Genomic DNA, 21,094 nt, shown 5'->3' on the forward strand with positions numbered 1-21,094 from the left:
TGATAAGTGTTTTTTTCTTCTGCCATTGTGCTATATACAGACTGTAGAAATCAATGAATATGGAATGCTCAATTATATAACAATAATTGACTTAAATAATTAGAAGAGAAGGCTAACCAGTGTGAATTGGTTATAGATTTCTGCTTCATAGCTTAAATTAATGGCTGGCAGTATGGAACTTTAGCTAACTAAATTTAGTTTTTGTACCACCAACACTTGAAATGCCTCTCAAGATAAATAAGAATAACAGAATTGGTTTTCACATTTACATTCCTAGGGAAGGCAACATCTGTGAAATGTGATTTTCTCAAGGAAAAAGTGTTGCCTTCACTGGAGTTTATGCCCCAGAAAGCCTAGTATTCAACTCTAATAGAAATATTCACAGTCATCATATAACCAGCTATTAATGAAGGTTCATCATAGTGCAGAGAACTTTCCAAAGTGTTTAGCACATCAGAGAGGGTCATATGTTAACTGAGCTCATATAAGAATATTTAATACAATAGACTCTCATGGTATACTGGGTAAAATTCTTCAGAATCCTGGCTTGAATTTTCCTTCAACCAATGAGAAGGTGGAAAAAAACAGAATACAGAGTTCAGAGGGTTTTTTGTCTTTGATAGACATATTGTAAGACATATTTGGGGACACCAAGCTATAGTGAGCAACCTTTTCACACACTCATCCAAGGATGCCCTATTAACCTTTACCTCATAAAGTCCCCCCATAAGATAGTCTTTGTGTTAAACATGCAGATTTTAGAAGCCACGTTTGTAGGATATCAATTGAGATAGGTCACAGTTCCTGTCTTTGAGAAGTTTACCATCTAATGAGGGAGACAGACAAGGAAATGGACAATTAACCACAGAGGGCCAAAGGCAGCCATGTTGGGTAGAGTCTGCACTCTTCACTGCACCCAACTACCTCTATGGGCTTGGGCCAGCCTGAGCCTTTTCTTTATTGTGAAATTGAGTGATTAATAGCATCTATCCTTTTATGTCATTCTAAGTATTAAATAAGTCATGTTTGCTATTGGTGCTGTTGTCATCGCTGTGCTTGTTATTATCTTAGAAGTAGACAAGATATCCTATGAAGCTGTGTCATCTCATAGTCCCCAACAAGTAATGGCATAAAGCCATCTTTCTCCATTAGGCTGGTCAATAAATATCTGGGTCCCTACCATATGCAATGCATCAAGAAGTGTGAGAGTTTTAGCAGAGCCTCAATTCACCCTAAGTTCAGTTCCAAATTTCTTGTGCAAGTTTAAAATTGTGTATTGTCAGGATTGCCTTGGAAAATCCCTTCAAAAGCCACCACATTGAAGACTGTGCCGTCTCTCAAAAAATTCAGCACGATGAATTTTTCCTACCATTCGGAGACACATCCTGTTTCTTTGCCAGAGTGCCAGATGAAATAGTTGGCTTGCATTCACTGGCCATGCTGTAGAACATTCACACAGTTTTACACATTAGGATGCCACTCATAAAGATGAGATACTCGTACCATGACAGACATGGACTTGGACCTAACCAAGAGATGAGCAGGGTTACGTCTTCTGCTTACTTGGGAGTGCACCCACACGGAGTTGAAAGCCAGGGAAAGCATGGTTTCTTTTTTAAAGATTTTGTTTATTTATTCATGAGAGATGCAGAGAGAGGCAGAGACACAGGCAGAGGGAGAAGCAGGCACCCTGCCGGGAGCCCTATGTGGGACTCGATCCCAGGACCCCAGGATCACACCCTGAGCCAAAGGCAGACGCTCAACCACTGAGCCACCCAGGCCTCCTGGGAAAGCATGAGTTAAGGGATACTTTTTATTTCCTTTTATTGAATTGTATTAATTGAATTCACTCTGATTTGATGATCTAACACCATGGTATAAAGAAGAATAAGAGGTCATCCCTGCCCTCAGGGAGCCTCCAGTGTAGTTGGAAGGCAAACCACAAATACACAAAGAGTTAAACCAAAATACTGAGTTTGGAGGAATATGTGCTCCCTGATTATGGCTTTTATTGAGCATTTACTGTGTTCCAGGCATTATTAGGTCACTTAATCCTCATGACAACAGGAAAGGTCCTTTCACTATTACTGGTATGTTTTGCAATAAACAAAGACAGGTGGAGATGAGGTCATTTGCCCAAGGTCACCTAGTTAGCCTGACTGCAGAGCCCTCTCAGAGCCACTACACCCTACTGCCTCCTCCAGGGCACTGGTGGGAGCTGGGAAGGCTTCAGGGCGAGGTACTAAATGGATGAGCCTTGAACTGTATGCAAACTCTGGAGACAGGGAGGGAAAGAAAGGGGAATACTCTGAAAATATATCTAGACGTGGGACTCAAGGGAGAGGGAAGGAGGTGGGAAGTCAGGAAGGAGAACCAACAAGAAAAATGAAAAAGATGGCTTCAGATCAGATTTTAAAAAGATGTTGCATGATGTGTATGAAAAGTATAATACCAGAGCTATAATGTCTCACTGGGAATTTCTTTTAGTGTAAGCTTGGAATATTTCATTTATAAAAATGCAAGCCAGTTGGCAGTAGTATTTTTCTGTTCCTAGCATGTAGGAGAAAAATATTAGAACATAAAATCAGAATGTCTTGCTTTACATTCAATGAAGTTTTGTCTTCCTAAAAATATCTTTTAGGGACGTCGATGGAGTGTTACAGCGAGCAAATAATACAGAGTATGGTCTGGCCTCAGGGGTTTTTACAAGAGACATCAATAAAGCCATGTATGTGAGCGAAAAACTCGAAGCAGGAACTGTTTTTGTTAACACGTACAACAAGACGGATGTGGCAGCCCCTTTCGGTGGAGTTAAACAATCGGGCTTCGGAAAAGACTTAGGTACATATGCTCTGCTTTTCCAGGGCACGATCCCTTCGATCCCTTCGCTTGCTGTGTCCCCGAGAAATCCGCTTTGTGTCTCGAGCAACGCTTGTATCTTGTTTCCAACGATGTTTCCTGCACGGCCAATGGATCTGGGTTTCTATGGGTACCAGTTGTGTGTTAACGTTAAACATTTTCAGCTAATGTACAGGCAGGAAAGTACCCACATGGTGTGCAAAAGTGTTTTTGAAAATAAGATTAATGTTGAAGGGAAAAGGAAACTTTGGCAATATCTGTTAGCTAAAATAGGCTTGGTATTTTTACCCGACATTCAGCATGCACTTGGTTTAGCTTTCGTGGGACTGAGTAGAACCAAGAAAGGGAAATTGGGGGGGGGGGGGGCGGTGAAGTCGGGGACTAGAAGGCAACAAGCAGCTCCAAGAATAAATCTTGTCTGCGAGCTGCCTGGCAGTCTTTCAGAATCAATACTGCAACTGGCAGAGTTTCCTGGTAGTCTGGGAAGTCAGATTTAGAGTCACAGAAAGTCCAAAAGAAAATTCTTTGTGGGCAATGACCCCATCACATTTCAAGTAACAGATCACTTGAACGCTAAGTATCAGATCTTAGGCTACCTACTTGCTCTGTAAGAGCACAAGCAATCCTCACAATAGCCCTGGGACGGAAGTGCTCTTATATACTTATTTTATAAATGGGGATGTTAGGGCTCAGAGAGGTTGGGTAACTTGCCCAAAGTTACACAGCTAGCCACTGCTTGAGAAGAGAATCCCAAGCCAGACATTCTGGCTGCAGAGCCCGTTCTTTTTCCCCACAGCCAGTCTAGCATGGCATTTCAAAAACTGAAATGTTCGTGGCATACTGAAATTATAGTCTACTCATATAAATTTGGTTAACATGGGGGTATTTCTAAATTTTCTCTTTCCCAGTGACTTTTGGTAATAATATATTTGCAGCTATAAAAGGAGTTCTCACTTTAAATTCCATTGAATTGAAGGTAAATAGTCTTTATTATAGAACAATAAAATTTCCCTAGTTTCTTTTTCTCCCAATTTTAAACCCCCTAAATCCAGGGGGTTCCCAGCCTTAGCTGTACATTGGATTAGAGTCCCTTGGGAGTTTTAAGAAATACAAAGATGCTAATTGGTTTGGGGTGTGACCTGGGATCGGGAATTTTTTTTTTTTTTTAGATTTTATTTATTTATTCATAAGATACACAGAGCGAGAGAGGCAGAGACACAGGCAGAGGGAGAAGCAGGCTCCATGCAGGGAGTCTGATGTGGGACTCAATCCCCGGTCTCCCGGATGATGCCCTGGGCCGAAGGCAGGTGCTAAAACACTGGGCCACTCAGGCGCCCCAAGAACCTATGTTTTAGCTCGACTTTCAGGATCACATATTCATTAGTTGCACCAGTATTATTCACTGACATAGAAATCAATGATTTGCATGAGCTCAAGATAGAATGGAAACAGAAAGGCAAACCTACTTATTTTTCAGCCTGGATATACTCTTCTCTATTCTATCTAAATCAGATACTGTGTGATCCTTATCCTTAAAATAAGATTACATCAAAGAGTCTCCAACTTTCTTCTGCTCAGTTCTGCTTTATTTAATATAATGCAAAGGACAGTATCTTGGTCACTTTGTTCAGCCTAAGTGGGCAAAGGATAGAGATGAAGAGTCATCAGGCAGGGAAATAAGGGAGAAAGTTTTCTGGTGCAGACCGAGCAAGTCAGCACATTCCTCAGAAGACCTGTTAGGTGGTCTAAGCTCTTCCTCCTCCAAGTGGGGTCCGTGGACCACGAGCACCTGCCTCATCGCTTGATGGTTACGAACGCATAATCCCAGGGCCTGAGCTGGATTTAATCAGAACGTGCAGTTTCACAAGGTCTGCAGGTGGCACGCATGAACTTTAGTTTGAGACCTATAACCCGATATCTGTATCCAAAGTCTGGTGACATCGCATCCACTTGTCCATGAACCACTTTTCTGTTTCCTCAGGTGAGGAAGCTCTAAACGAATACCTCAAAACCAAGACGGTGACATTGGAATACTAGAGCTGTGCCATCCCTGAGAAATCCTCGGCTGACAGCACCACTCCCCATCCCTCCACACATGTAGGAAGCCTGGGTGTGCGGAGGGAAGATGGATCTACCACGAGCCGATGCTGCACACATGGACCCTAAAGGGGGTCAGGCCACATCAAGCATTTTCACCTGTGCCTGTGTATTCTGATGCACCTTTTCTACCTTAAAACTATTTGAAGTGGTTGGGTTTTGACTGTGTTGTATACCCCACATATTTCTAAACTGCCAAGTTGCTTTTTCTCCTAAGACTAATCTAGCCATTGTTGTTCATCTTGAAAAATGTCAGGATCAGGTGGTTATAATACACAAGGTGGGTTTGGGGGATACTTTGCATACTATGTGTAGGTTGTAACCTCTGAACTATACCTATGGGGCTATTAAAAAGGTTTTCTATAATTTTGCTCTCAAGGAACGTATATCCTATAAGGAATGTGAAGTAAATTCCTTTTTTTTCATATTTGGAAATAAGATACGTGTTTGTGCCTTTTGATGTTCTATTTTTCAGCCCACTGAGAATGAGTAACTAATCCAAAACAGTGTTCGAGTACTTGCTAGGTGTGAGGTACTAGGTAGTGTTCTGAGGAGTAGCCAGGACATAGTGACATTGTCTCTGGACTCAAATAGCTTACATTCTAATAAAGAGCTTTTAAAAAGTGAATTTTACAATATGATATAGAATATAAATAGCCTTTGGAGGGTGAGCTTGGTTCATATCTTGCCATCTTGCCACGTGACTTGGGGAAATCTACTCAACTTCTCCCAGCCTGTTTCCTTATCTGTCAAATGCCTTCCTCAGGAGCCTTATTTTGAGGAGTCAGTGCAATAATATAAGTACCTTGCATTATGCTTTGTTCAGGGTACTCAAGAAAAGTTAACTTTGTTTCCCCCATCACTGTTTTAAAAATACATCGAGATAATCTAACTAGATGAATGAATTTCCCTACAGTCCTTTTCAGGACTCATTGATTCCTATACTCCATTGTTCTGACATGGGGCCTGATGCAGCAGCTCTGGAAAATGCCATATATAATGAAAAATGGCAATGGTACAAGGAAAAGGATTGCTTTTCTTTCTGCAGCTCATTTGTTCTTCATTGACCATCTTGTTTTCCACTTTTCTACCTACTGGGTGATCTTAGGCACCTTACTTACCTACTATCTCAGAGCCTTGGTATCTATAAAATGAGGATAAAGTCCTTCTCTCATTAGATGTTGGAAAGATTCAGTGGGATGATATGCTAACACACCTCACAAGTGTCTGGATCACAGTCTGTGCCCAAGAAATGGGAATTAGTACAATCCATGCATGACTCACAAAATCATTGTCAGACAAACAGGTGAGTAAATAATCACCATCCTCATGTGACTAGAAGGTGAGCTGCTGAAACTCAGTGTCATTGGAAGACAGAGCAATGGACTTCTACTACTCCTCTTTTTAAAGTAAAATTTCAGTAAACACTCCTATCTCTGACTTTGAAGGAGCCCTTAGGGAACCCTTGGTACTTTGGAGACTCAGCAGCTTCTCAAAACGGAATGTGGGAAACCAATGAACAACCAACCAAATCAGAGGCAGAAAACATCAAAAGGGAAGAATACCAAGTGTGATCCTGGCATGATCAACAGAGCATATTCTGCCTCTAAGCATTTTTTAAATTTTACAATAGTTCATTTACCATCAGATCTGGGCGCAGCTGACATTCTAAATTGGAATGAATATTCTCTGAGTCCAAACTGATGGTTCATATTTGAATTAAATGACAAAGGAACCACTTTTAAATGCAGTGTTCTGATTTTCTGTGAACTAAAATATCACTTTACCAAATTTTTAAAAAACATTTTATTTATTTGACAGAGAGACAGCGGACAAGCCAGGGGGAGAGGCAGAGGGAGAGGGAGAAGCAGGCTCCCTATGAGCAGGGGAGCTCTATCCCAGGACCCCGGGATCATGACCTGAGCCAAAGGCAGACGCTTCACCAACTTAGCCCCCCAGGCGCCCCTCCAATATTTTAATGATTGATAAAATGGCAAACAAAACTACATCCATTTCTTCTGGACTCATTTTTGCCCCTACTATATATCTCAGTAGCAGTGTTTTTGATCTTTGAGCCACACAGCTCTTTGAGAATCAGATACAAGCTGTGGAATCCCTCTGTGCTATTCCTACCACCCAAATTCCCACAAACATGCCTAATTCTACAAAGACTTGCAGATATCCTAAAGCCCATGCTTGGAGATTAGCAACTCCTTCTTCCATAGCAAGTTCTAAAGTTCCTACTGACTTGAGTCTTTATATCTGACTGCTGATTAGACTCCAAGGCTCTGTGGAATTCACAAAAATTGCCAGTGAATTTGAATTGGAACATCATGATCCACAGCCCACCAGGTGATTTAATTAACACAGGGAATAATTAGAATGTCAGTCTTCTGGGTGCCTGGCTGGCTCAGATGGTGGAGCATGCAACTCTTGATGTTGGGGTCATGAGTTCAAGCCCCCTGTTGGGCATAGAGATTGCTTAAGAAAAAACATTTTTCTTTAAAGATTATCACTATTCTTTCAGATCACAGATTATTTTGCTAAAGAATAAAGCTGTGATCTGATGTCACCTGCACTGGGAGGTGTGGACACTCAAAGTGGTTCTATGACCCTTGTAATCCTCTTCCACTTGCCTTTGCTAAAGCAGTCACCTTTTGGTCCCACACCCTTTGTGGCTTCCCATCCGCAGCTCGGTTTCAGGGCCTCTCCTCTGTGCTCTCACTTGTCGGGAGCATAGTACTTACCACCTGGTACTGAAATTATTTGCCTTCCTAACCAGATATGAGCACCCCTTGTCCACCCCCCCAGGTTTGGACTTTTTCTGGCACATTGTAACCACAGCTCTCATGTATTGAGGACCTCTCGTGTACTGGACACTATACCACACTTGGTAAATGCTACCTTATTTAATAACATCTGAGAAAAATGACCTAAGTTGAGGGGCTCTTCTTACTGGCCCCACCACGACTGGGCCAGCCCCATCGCAGTCCCAGCTAGCGCCCGGGTCTCCCAGCCTATCTTCCTGATTCCTCCCTGTGTAGATCTGTTCAAAATTTAAGTCAGACACTGTCACACCTCTATTCAAACCTTCCAGTGGCCCCCAATTTGGTTAGAATAAAATCTAGTGTACTTCCTGGGGTTTAGGAAGTCCTATTGATCTTGCCCCTGGCTACCTCTGACTTCCTTTCCTATGAATTTCCCTCTTGTTCTGCGTAGCCACCCCAGCTGCCTTGATGTTCCTCAGGCCAAGCAAACTCTTACCTCAGGGCCTTTGCACGTACTGTTCTTCTTCTCAGTGGCATGCTGATAACTATTTACCAAATAGTTCTGGGGAGGGGGGCGGTTCTTGGAGCAATTGCTAACTTCTGTGTATAAATGCTCTCATTAAGGCTGATTGCAAACTGTAGGGATGCGCTCATTCAGCACAAGTACAAGTCAGTGCTGGCACACCATTATCTCTCCTCGCAATTCTTTCCCTACATACGACCTCCTGACTGGCAGCCTCACTTCCTTCCCACCTCACCTCCAATCTCATCGCAGTAGAGACAGATTTTCTAGCATCTATGTCCCCACATTCATACCTCATCTGCCTTGTCACTATTTATTCTTCTTAACTTGCATTATTTTCATAGCACTTATCTCAACCTGGCAGATTTACTTATCATCAGTCTCTCCCCAACAGGATGTAAACTCCATGAACAGGTGCTTTGCTGCATCTGCAATGCCTAATATGTAGAAACATTTCAATAAATATTTGATTTCAAATAAAAGGCGTTAAGTAACCCACCCAAATCAGACAGCTATGAAGTGGCAGGACAGGCATTCTAAGCAGATTCGGTGGTCTTAACCAAGCAGGACAGCTTTTGTGGCCAATGCTTTAATCAGGGCCTAAGTAGTGGACAGCAGCACACACTGAACTTCTGTCATTGTCCGCAAAAACTGTGGAAGTGCCTAGAGACAAGGTGAGAAGCCAAACTGGTTCCCCCACACCTGCCCTCTAGGAACGTAAAAGCTGTAGAGGGGAACCTGTTCTAAAGGAGATTCTCAGACATGAGACGTGGTGGGGCGATTATCATCACAATTACACAACTAATACCCAAGGGGATTTTAAAAATGATTAAATAATACCTAATTATGTAAAAATACATAAAATAGAAAGGTAAGTTTCAACCATCAACTCTCCACACAGAAAGAACCATGATTGTTCCAGATTTTTCTATGAACTTATATTTTTACAGAATTAGCAAAATACTGTACATAACTTTGACCTTTTTGCAATGAACAATATGCAGGCATCTTTCTGTGTCAATAAACATACTTCTTCTTATGTTTGGTGGCTTTAATTCAACTTGTTCTCTACTGGTATACGTTCAGACATATGTTGGACATAGTTGGTGTTTGCTATTTTAACTTTGCGATAAACCTTATGCAGAAATTTGTGAACAATGGTGTTAACTAGGATAAATTCTGAGAATCAATAATCTTACTAAGTTCCCCCCAAAATTCTTGCCACCGTTGTGCATTATTCCCACAGCATGGGAATCCCTCACATTTACTGAACTCCATCTAAACAACATGCTGTGTTGCAGCTCATTCATTTCTTACCAAAACCCCGTGACAGAGGTTATGACCCATTTTGCATGTGGGGAAACTGAGAGAAGTGGCTAGGCCAAAGCTTTGGGGTCTGTGCTTGTGACAGAGCAACTGGTGGCCCACAATGTGACTGGCTCACAGAAACCTGGCTTCACCACTCACCTATTGTGAGACGTCAGGAAATGTAGCAGCTCCAGGCCACTTTTCTCATCTGCCAAGTGAATATAAGCAGAATTATCTCCTAAGGTGTTTTTTTTTTTTTTTTTAAACAATTAGGAGATTCACTGTGTCATAACACAAATCTAGTGACAGTTCCATCTGCAGAGTTATTTATGCAGTGACTTCATGATGCCCCCTTGTTCCACCTTGCTATCTTGGATGTGCAGGTCCAAGACACATGCAGTTTCACGGCCACTAGACAGGACTCCCAGGAATCCTATCCAGGCAAAATATGCAATCCTTTCCTCTGAAGAAAGGAGCCACGTCTTCATGGGCCTCTCTTTAGGAATGAAAAATACTTTCCTTTACAAAAGTACAATAACAAGACTTTGCTTACTATGCCTCACTAGGAGAGTGTGTGTCACGTGCTCAATCCCAATCCAACCACTGGCAGGGTTTTCCCATGACCGAGTTATGGGGAGTCGACTACAAAGATTCCAGCATTAAACTTTCTGGAAAAGTCTACTGATCATAATTACCCTGTTTCTGTAGGATTGAGAACCACTGACATTTAAGATGAATGACTTTACTGACATAAAGAGAGAAAGAGTAGTTTAATGAACATTTATTGTACATTTAATCAAGTGAAAGGCCCCATCCTAGGCTGAGGGAAATACAAGTGAAGATAAGATTCAGCACCCCACCCCCATCTTTCCAGAGTAGTAGATACAGGTACAAGCTACTTTGTAAGGCAGGCTTTTTTTTTTATATATATAAGTACCATATTTAATGCACAATTAAAATATTGTGGGAATGGACAGGAGATTCACTCAGAATGAAATTTTTGCTTCAAAGACCATTGCACCTGATTTTCTGATTTATAAGTGTCACAGAGCCACAGAAGGATGGTACCCCTCCTCAACCTTAGCAGGAACAGAACTGCCTGTCCAAATGGCTGCCACGTCTCACACCCAAGCACCGGGCAGAAAAAGCACAGGTCAGACTAACCAAAGCACAACAGTGATTTACTTTCCAATGCACTGAAAGGCAAACTGTTGACAAACAAAACAGCTTTTTAATTAAGGTGTAACATGCACACAGCAAAGTGCAGGAACGAATGTGAAATTTGTGACTCAACACATTTTTATATATGACTGAGTGGTGGTAACACAAATGGACTTGAATTTAGTTGACTTCCTTCACAGTACAGACAGACTTGATGTGGTACACAAGACAGCCATGGCAGGAGGGAACTATTAAAATTCTATACACTAGTACATATTTCTAGACTGACTGGTCTCTCACCAATCACTCAGCATATTTCCACTTGGATATGTATTTCCTGTGAAGTTACACCTTCATATCCTACTGCGTGGTGCAGCCTACCATGGCTTAAAGTTCCCTATATACCCTCATATACCCATTAAGTCACTTAACAACATTATCCAGAGCCTAGTTGGTACTATCCACCACGCTAAGTAGTGAACCAAACAAATGCAACTAACTCTTCCCACACGTAGCATAAGATATTAGCTGGTAGGAGCTGATCTTTAACTATTTACACCAATAACACATCACAGTTATGTTTGGTGCTACTAAATAGAGCACAATAACGTTTCCAGCAGAAGAGTCTCATTTCCAGATCTGTTCGTTTCAGAGTACTAACAAGATGTCTCGAGCTAATGTGAGGAGTAGGATAAAAGTTAAAAGAGAGCCCTAAAACATTAGGGGACAAATTTCATCAGCTCAACCTACTTAGAAATGGTCCTTTAAATTCTCAGGCCTATATCCTGAGCAAAGCCAGTCCCTTGGCAGATGAGATCTGAAACAAATTTAATAAGGTCAAGAATGAGGCAAAAAGGCACCTGCAGCATAGGATAATTTTGACCTTTGAAAGGGAAAAAGCAACTGTTACATTTTTTTGTACCACACCCTGTTGTTTCTGCGATGTCCCTTATTTTCTGTATTTGAGAGGTTTTAAACTGTGGGCAACCATCTAGAAGAGTTTTAATAGCTGAAACAAAAAATCTGCCTTATGAAAAGGAAGGAAAAACAAAAAACAAAGAAAGCATGAATTTCTCTAACCAGTAAATTCTCTATACACTGAGTGGCTGCAGAGTCACCAACAGTGGTGAAGCCACAGAGCACTAAATTTCCGGCTCAACCTGGCAAGGACTTTTCTGTTTTTTAATGAAAGTAGATAACCTGATGGCAGCTGAATATAAGTAATTCTTTTCTCTGTAAAAAATTTCTTTCTCTTAAAAATTTCTTCCCCATTGAATCCACAATGATGATTGATAAATAAATTTGACTTTATAATGACCTAAAGAAATAACCCAGATTGTTTTATTTAAGACAATAAATTTAAAAAAACAAATAAATGATTTGTATTTTTACTTTAAAATGAATTTGTGGGGGGCGGGGGTAGGTGCCGCCGGTTGGGACCTCCCCGGCCCCCTCGTAAAAAAATAAAAAAAATAAAATAAAAATAAAATAAAAAAAAGAAAAAGAAAATGAATTTGTGATTTCTGAAGTCTATGCCAAAGAATGAAGATGTCAAACAAATTCACTCATCACCACACATACAGTTAAGCTTTCTAAATGAAATCTCTTTAGTGTAAGATCAAAGACAGTCTGCTCATAGAAAATCCTCAAATGCTACCTATTCCAGCTCTTTATTCTCTTTATTCCAGCTTTTGTTTCTCTGAGAAACAAGATACATCTAATGATACATAAAAGCACCACAGATATCTGAAATGCACCAGCAAGCCATTATTCTTTTTCTGCAGAACAAGTAGGCATACATCACCTGTTTCTGAGACCATTTATTTTACTATTTCTATTTTTTTACTGGATGGGCTGTCCAAAACCTCAATCTTGCCTTTTCCATCTTCTGAATGAGGAAGCTTAATGTTATCTATGGTGACTTCTGAAGCGGTGCTATCATCTTCCTCCTCAGATTCTGAGCTGTCCTCTGAGCTGTCTTGCAAACTCTCTTCTGAACTGTCCTCTTCTTTGGAATTGGATTGATTCATCTCAAACAAGGCCACATCCTGCCAAAAGCACCAAGTGACAAATTTATTTCATGGCAGTCCCCTAGAAAGTTGCAATAACCACCTTGGGAAGAACCCACAACATTAAGGACAAATATCAAAGCACAAAGGGCAAGAAATGTTTTTAATACAATATGGCCTTTTTTTCTTTCAGTTGCCACCCCCCACCATGATGGTTTACAGGTACTACAAGTCTAAAAAGTCCCCCACAACCCAATTCTATACAACCTGAACATATTCAACAATATGCATCCAACAAATATTAACAAATACTAACATGAGCCAGGCACCACACTAGGTTTTAGAGACTCCACCAGAACAGCAACAAAATCCCTGCCTTTGTGGCACTGATATTTTTGAGACGGATTGGCAAATTACAGCTTACAGGCCAAACCCAGCCCACTATCTGTTTTTGTTTAGCTTGTGATCTAAGAATATTTGTTTGTTTGTTCATTTATTTATTTTTTATTTTATTTTTTTAAAGATTTTATTTATTTATTCATGAGAAACACAGAAAGAGAGGCAGAGGCACAGGCAGAGGGAGAGGCAGGCTCTCTGCGGGGAGCCTGGTGTGGGACTCAATCCCGGGACCCCAGGATCACGTCCTGAGCCAAAGGCAGACGCTCAACCACTGAGCAAACCAGGTGCCCTAAGAGTGCTTTTTAAAATTTTTAAGTGGCAGGAAAAAAAAAATCAAAGGGATAATATTTCGTGAACCATGAAAATGATATGGTAAGTCAATAAAACCTGCCTATTCAAACATATCGTTTACAGCTGCTTTCATGCTAACATGGCAGAAATGAGCAGTCACAACAGAGACAGTATGGCCGACAAGCCTAAAGTATTTACTAGCTGGCCTCAGATACAAAATACTTGCTGACCTCTGTTCTAGTCAGGAAAAAAAGATAATGAAAAACTACAAAAAGGTATAATGTAGGACAAGTTAAAACGAAGAAAAGTAAAGCACGATAGGATAAGCTTATAATAGGGCCATTGGGGTGACCTCTAGTAAGAGAGGGAGGGAGTGAAGATGCAGAAATCTGGGAAGAGACTTGTACAAAGACGGACAAGACCAGGAGCAAGAAGACCAAACGGGAGTGTAGGAAAGAGGGGATGTGGTGGGAGGTAAATCAGATGGAGCTAGAGGCAGGATCCCATGGGCCCCTAAGGGACTTTGAACTCATCAGGAGTGTGATGGGAAGGGTAGGCCACACATAGTGTGAAGAACAGATCATAGGAAAGAAAAGGCTGAAGCAGGGGAACCTATTGAGAAATCACTGCAGCAGTCCAGAGGAGACCACGATGACATGGACCAAGGGTGACAGCAGGGGACACGGTACAGAGTGCCTGGATCTGGGTAAATTCTGGAGGTAGAGTAGGCCAGAGCTGCTGATGAATGAGATGCTACTATCAACCATGCCATCAGCTCTGTCCAGACGCAAGTGTTATAAAGGGAACTCTGGTGTAGAAAAGGAAATGAGGCTACATGGAGAAGACTTTGCATGTGGCTCAGGTAATCAGTCTGTTAAGTGCATCATTTATTTTTATACTTTCCATGAATCAAGTTATGATTACTTCTTTTAGGAAAAAACAACCCACTTGGGACACTTAGTAAATTAATGCTTCAAGATAACAAATGTACTATTTGACTTGAAAAAGCCCTCCTATTCTCTATTGCTACATTCCTAAACTCCACTCAGGGAAGCTTACTGATCTGTAAGATCCCTGATTATAAAATTATCAGATCCCCATGCAGTACTGGAAATATGAGTGGACTCTGCAAGAAGGAAAAAATAACACTTGGAATTATACTGGAAAAGTCCTCTCTCTTAAAGATGATGAGGCATACTGGTAATTTTACCCTATGAAATGAAAACAAAGCATCATTACCATTTGTATAACTTTTCCAAGATCCCCATCAATATCCTCAATATTGAAACGACCAGGTGATGCAGCTGCCATTTCTTTTCTCAGCTTTTCATTTGCCTGAGCCATCTGTGGGAGAAAGGTCTGCACTTGGTCCAACACTAGGAGAGAAAATATACTTTATCAATATTTATGTCAGTCTTTGACCAAACATCCAATTATTTTTAAAGATTTTATTTATTTATTTATTCATGAGAGACACAGAGAGAGAGATGCAGAGACACAGGCAGAGGGAGAAGCCAGCTCCCTATGGGGAACCTGATGTGGGACTTGATCCAGGACCCCGGGATCACGTCCTGAGCCGAAGGCAGATGCTCAACCATTGAGCCACCCAGGTGCCCCTCCAATTTCTAAAATCCAGAATTTACTGTAAAACACTCCCAAATTCAATAGTAACAATAGTTATAATAAAAAAAATCTTTCACATTTCTTCCATTTTAAAAACCTCCATCCTCTTCTGAATCCTTAAAGCAGCAGGACTACACAAGGTAGTGAATATTTCTTAATGTTTATTTGTGCTTTCATATATCCTCAGAACTGTACATTCCTAGACGGCTGGCACTTTGACCAATAGTAACTGAATAAGGAGAAAGTATGGCTTAATAGTTAGATGTTATCAGGTTTGGAGCTGGGGTTTAGTCATTTGCAACCACAGGTGTCCTAAATAGCAAATTTAACCATTCAAAACATCAATTTACTCATCTGTTAAAACAGGGGTGATAACCATACTATGCTAAGTACAGGGAATCAATGAACAAGGTATGTCTAATTTCTGTAGCTCTCAAGAGGCTCAGCACATAACTATGCACACAAGGAATTCTCAAAACTTGTTAAGCCACTGACACAGCTACACAATACAGAACTGAACTATCCAGAGTACAGAAGAAGAAAAGAAAAAGGTAGTGAAGGTCAAGAAATGGCCTTTCATTGTAAAAGAGGGCTGCTGGGAGAATGACATAAGGTCATGTAATACAAAGCCCCACACAACTGCCATCACAACGAGGAAAGAAATAAAAGATAAAAAAAGACTCAAATGGAACTCCACAGATGGAAAACACTGTCAGAGCTCCTGAGACCCTGAGCAGTCATGGGGGGACAATGAACAGCTCTGGCCAGACTGGGGTTCACTGTGGAGCTCTACTGCTCAACTGGGCAAAATTTAACATCAGAGAGGGTTCCTGAGAAAGAAGGGGAGAAGAGAAAGAAAGCAAGGAAAAGATACTTACAGGGACTCCTCTCTACCCGAACTGTTTGAAGAGTGGCATTTTTTCTGCAGTTAGGCTTGGGTTGGATGAGTAACCTGTCCCATATACCTGGAAGCACACACACGATTAATTTACTGCAGCATCAAGAAATGGGGGTCCTTCAGCAAACTTGCCACAACTGCTCTCAAGTCTTGAACATTCCACATTCCCCAACACATTTTTAGAAAAAGAGGCTCTCCAAGTTCCACGACAGTGTTTTACTTCTTTATGCACAACCCCCCCCCTCTTTTCTTTTTTAAGATTTTATTTATTTATTCATGAGAGACACAGAGAGGGAGAGAGAGGCAGAGACACAGGCAGAGGGAGAAGCAGACTCCATGCAGGGAGCCCGACGCAGGACTTGATCCTGGGTCTCTAGGGCTGCCTCCACCCCTCCTCTTTCTTAGGCCTGGCTCATACATCTGTACGTGACACCGATGCTGGGGAATAAGTGCAAACTAACCTGCACCTCTGTGGGTCAGAAATCCATCAGTGACCAATGAGTTTCTTCAACAAAGGGGCAGAGGAAGCAGTACAGAGTACAGTAATGGTTAAGTGAAGCCAGAAATGGTTACTGGCTGTGTTATACCCAACAAATTACTTAACCTCTTGGAGCATTTGTTCATTTATAAAGCATACCTGTCTTGCTAGTGGACCTTCATTAAAGATGTCCCAACCTGGACAAATGAGCCCTTGGGAGAACTTCTGACCGTATCCCCCACCCCTGACCCCTGTGCACCTATTTAGACGCATCACTCACTACTCCTCAAATTAACAAACTCTTCAGTCCATCAGAGCTCAGAGGATGGGATCTGTCTTTCAAAACTCAAGGTTTTTTTTTTTTTTAATATTTTATTTATTTATTCATGACACACACACACAGAGAAAGGCAGAGACACTGGCAGAGGGAGAAGCAGGCTCCATGCGGGAAGCCCAGTACCCCAGGAGCATGACCAGAGCCAAAGGCAGACACTCAACCAACCACTGAACCACCCAGGCGCCCCAAAACTCTAGGCGTTGATCACCCTGTTTCCAACACCTGGAAAAAACTTTTCACTCAAGTACAAAAGCCCCGTTCACCCCAAAGCAGAGCTTAACAAATATTTTTTTTTAATTTTTATTTATTTATGTATTATAGTCACAGAGAGAGAGAGAGAGGCAGAGACACAGGCAGAGGGAGAAGCAGGCTCCATGCACCAGGAGCCCGACGTGGGATTCGATCCCGAGTCTCCAGGATCGCGCCCTGGGCCAAAGGCAGGCGCTAAACCGCTGCGCCACCCAGGGATCCCTTAACAAATATTCTTTGATCACCACTTTAGGTCTAGCAAATGGATGAGCCTAAAGAATCCGATCAGACTGACTGGATCCGAATCCCAATTTTGTCACCTTTCAGCCACATGATCTCCAGCAAGTTATTCACCTGTATGATGCACTGTGACTCAGTTTCCTCACCTATACAACAGAGATAACGGGACCTTCTGCACAGGGTTTTTGTGAGGATGAAACGAGTTCCTTACACCCTGGGTCACAGTAAGCTCTACACGAGCTTTGGCATTCGGGATGCTCTGGGTCTTCTTCAAGCTAATACTCACGGAGGGTATCCCCAAGACCTTAGGCCCCTTCCCCTTCTCCACAAAAGCAAACGGACAAAGCAAAACACCCAATTCAACAGGTAGAACTACCTCTATTTTCCAAATGTGGAAAGTGGAGCACTGAGAATGTCAACAACTCTCCGTAGCTCCCCAGCCATCAATCACGGAGCTGGGACTCGAATCCACGCTTCTGAACTCCCCACGACGTGGCTGAGATCCCAGGTGACTTCCGAGAGCCAGTGTCCCGCTACCAGCGAGACGAGGCCCTCGGGGCCGCTGGCGTGGGCGCGGAGGGTGGGCGCGGGGTTCACCCCGAACAGTCGCCTGGACCCGCGCCGCCGCCCTGGGGCCCGCCCGGGGTCGCCCCCCCGCCCCCCCCCCCCACTGAGCCGGCGCCCGCGGCCACGCGGAACGGAACCGGCACCCCGGGCCCCGCGCCCCACCCCCGCCCCGCCCGGCCCGGCCCCCCGCGGCCCGGCTCACGCCCCCCGGCCGCACGTGCGCACCTCCGCGGCCGCCGCTCCCGGCCGTCAGCAGCTCCTTGGACACCGGGCCCGCCGAGCGTCCCCGGGGGGACGACGAGCAGCTGGCGCCGGCCTGGGGCTCGCCGCGGACCTCCATTCCGCTCACTCGGCCTTGCGAGCCCGCCCCGCCAGGCCCGGATGCCGGAAGGAGGGCGGGCGGGGGCGGGGCCAGGGCCGCGAGTGCGCGAGACGCGGCGGGGGCGGGGCGGGGCGAGGGCGGGGGCGGGGCGGGGCGAGGGCGGGGGCGGGGCGGGGCGGGGCGAGGGCGGCCGCGGCCACAGCGACACCTGGCGAATCTCCGAGGCCATCCCACCCTGGGGCCCTGGGGGGAAATGAATGGTGGAGTGTCTGAGGCTCGGCGGCTGGGTGGGAGCGCTGCCAACGCTCAATGTTAGCCAAAGGATCCGGACAGCAGGGCACCCTAGGGCTGCGCCTCCTCCTCATTTTTTCTTATTCTTGGATTGTAGTGAAAAGAATACTCATAAAATGTACCATCTTAACCATTTTTAAGTGTACATTTCACAAGTGTTAGACTTTTACATTTGTTAGGTACCAGATCTCTAGAATTTTTTCACCTTGCAAAGCTGAAACTGCATCCATTAAGCAACCCTCCCTTATTGTTATAATGACCACTTGCCGTTAATTACATCCAAGTTATAGAACCTATGGGAGAAATGTCAGTAGGCACTGCGAGCAAGACACGGATTAATGCGTCTTAGTAGCTGATTTCACTCTCTTTCTATTTAAAACCTACTCTGGAGATTCTTCAGAATAAAAAGGGACCTTTTTTATTTGTATGCCAGCGCCTTCCTTGTAGTCAGGCACATTGTTTTTTTGTTTTTGTTTTGTTTTGTTTTGTTTTTTACATAACATGAGAAACTATTTTTTTCTTTTTTTTAATAAATTAATTTTTATTGGTGTTCAATTTACCAACATACAGAATAACACCCAGTGCTCATCCTGTCAAGTGCCCCCCTCAGTGCCCGTCACCCATTCGCCCCCACCCCCCGCCCTCTTCCCCTTCCCCTTCCAACGAACCCCTAGTTCGTTTCCCAGAGTTAGGAGTCTTTATGTTCTGTCTCCCTTCCCGATATTTCCTACCCATTTCTTCTCCCTTCCTTTATATTCCCTTTCACTATTATCTATATTCCCCAAATGAATGAGAACATACACTGTTTGTCCTTCTCCGATTGACTTATTTCACTCAGCATAATACCCTCCAGTTCCATCCACGTTGAAGCAAATGGTGGGTATTTGTCGTTTCTAATGGCTGAGGAATATTCCATTGTATACATAAATCACATCTTCTTTATCCATTCATCTTTCGATGGACACCGAGGCTCCTTCCACAGTTTGGCTATTGTGGACATTGCTGCTAGAAACATCGGGGTGCAGGTGTCCCGGCGTTTCATTGCATCTGTATCTTTGGGGTAAATCCCCAACAGTGCAATTGCTGGGTCGTAGGGCAGGTCTATTTTTGACTCTTTGAGGAACCTCCACACAGTTTTCCAGAGTGGCTGCACCAGTTCACATTCCCACCAACAGTGTAAGAGGGTTCCCTTTTCTCCGCATCCTCTCCAACATTTGTTGTTTCCTGCCTTGTTAATTTTCCCCATTCTCACTGGTGTGAGGTGGTATCTCATTGTGGTTTTGATTTGTATTTCCCTGATGGCCAGTGATGCGGAGCATTTTCTCATGCAGGCACATTGTTAATGATTAATCCATGTTTAACTAATGAATGCACAGAGAAAAGTTGAACAAATTAGTAATTGTGAATTGTTTCATTGGTTGATGGATCACCCTGTGAAACAGAATTGTAGCCTTCAGAAATGGCCTCAAATCTCTGTTGTAAATTGTTGACTAGATCAGAAGCACCCTGTAGCTACAATGTTGTACAAAACTAATCAACGTGGGACGCTTGGGTGGCTCAGCGGTTGAGTGTCTGCCTTCTGCTCTGGTGGTGATCCTGGAGTCCTCCAATCGAGTCCCACATCGGGTTCCCCGCAGAGAGCCTGCTTCTCCCTCTACCTAGGTCTCTGCCTCTCTCTCTTGGTGTTTCTCATGAATAAATAAATAAAATCTTAAAAAAAAAAAAAAAACACCTAATCGAGCTGTTTGTAACAATAACTCAAAAATTAAGACATTCATATCTAGCCAAGATAGAGTAGAAGATGCCCTGGCAGACTGTCGTCTCCCTCCTAGAAATAATGTTGTTAACCAGAAAAGCAGTTCTATAAAATATGCAAATAAATGTAAAACATCGTTTTCCTCACTTTGAATCTTTTAAAAATAATCATTTAGATTTTTTCAAAAATCTAAATTTTATTTATTCATAAATCAATGAATTATTTAACTACTCAACCACTGAGGCACCCAGACGTCCCAATCATTTCGATTTTTAAAAGTATTATAGGTTTATAACATATGTAGAAGTGAAATACATATGACAAGAATAGCACAGAAGGTGGAGGTAATTTAAGATCTGTAAAGATCTTACATTTTATGTGAAGTATTTTAATAGAATTTTAAAATAGTGATAAATTAAAGATGTATATTATAAATACTGGCGCAACTCCCCCAAAAAAGGGGAAAAAAAACAATTAAAAAGAGGAATAGCTGATCAGCCAATAGTGGAGATAAAAACTGAGCTGTAAAGTATAATCAATTAATCCAGGGATGCCTGAGTGGCTCAGTGGCTCCTGGGACTGGAATCACGCCCCACATCAGGCTCCTGTGGTTAAAGGTCAAGTGATGGAAAAGATAAACCATGCAAATATGAAACAAAAATCAAGCCAGAGTAGCTACGTACTATCAGACAAAATAGATTTCAAAACAAAGAATATCACCAGTGTTACAGGCTGAATGCTCATATCCTCCCAAAATCTCTATGTTGAAGCCCTAACCCCTGGGTGCAGCTATGTTTGGAAATGGGGACTCTAAGGAAGTAATCATTACTAAATGAGGTTGTAAGTATAGGGTCCTGATCCAGTAGGAGTAGTGCTCTTATATAAAGAAACACCAGAGTCCTGCTCTTTCTTTCCCCA

The 21,094-nt window shown here is 42.7% G+C and overlaps 2 protein-coding genes across 2 annotated transcripts in view; one reads left to right on the top strand and one right to left on the bottom strand.

The window, feature by feature from the left end:
- The window catches only part of ALDH1L2 (aldehyde dehydrogenase 1 family member L2), a 53,565-nt gene extending 47,981 nt beyond the window's left edge, over window positions 1-5,584 (top strand). The window contains exons 22-23 of the mRNA XM_041757424.1: window positions 2,642-2,841; window positions 4,841-5,584. Coding sequence (XP_041613358.1) covers window positions 2,642-2,841; window positions 4,841-4,896 — 256 coding nt within the window. The 3' untranslated portion in view covers window positions 4,897-5,584. The remainder of the gene's footprint in view (window positions 1-2,641; window positions 2,842-4,840) is intronic.
- A 4,737-nt stretch (window positions 5,585-10,321) lies between these two features.
- Window positions 10,322-18,206, bottom strand: NOPCHAP1 (NOP protein chaperone 1). The gene is made up of 4 exons (XM_041757199.1): window positions 18,033-18,206; window positions 15,917-16,003; window positions 14,655-14,791; window positions 10,322-12,764 (listed from the first exon to the last, which is right to left on the bottom strand). Exons 1-4 carry the CDS (start codon window positions 18,145-18,147, stop codon window positions 12,537-12,539), a joined length of 567 nt encoding a protein of 188 aa, XP_041613133.1. The 5' UTR covers window positions 18,148-18,206; the 3' UTR covers window positions 10,322-12,536.
- Between the last annotated feature and the right edge of the window lie 2,888 nt (window positions 18,207-21,094).

Source organism: Vulpes lagopus, chromosome 5, assembly GCF_018345385.1.
Source record: "Vulpes lagopus strain Blue_001 chromosome 5, ASM1834538v1, whole genome shotgun sequence".
In the NCBI taxonomy this organism is placed as follows: Eukaryota; Metazoa; Chordata; class Mammalia; order Carnivora; family Canidae; genus Vulpes; species Vulpes lagopus.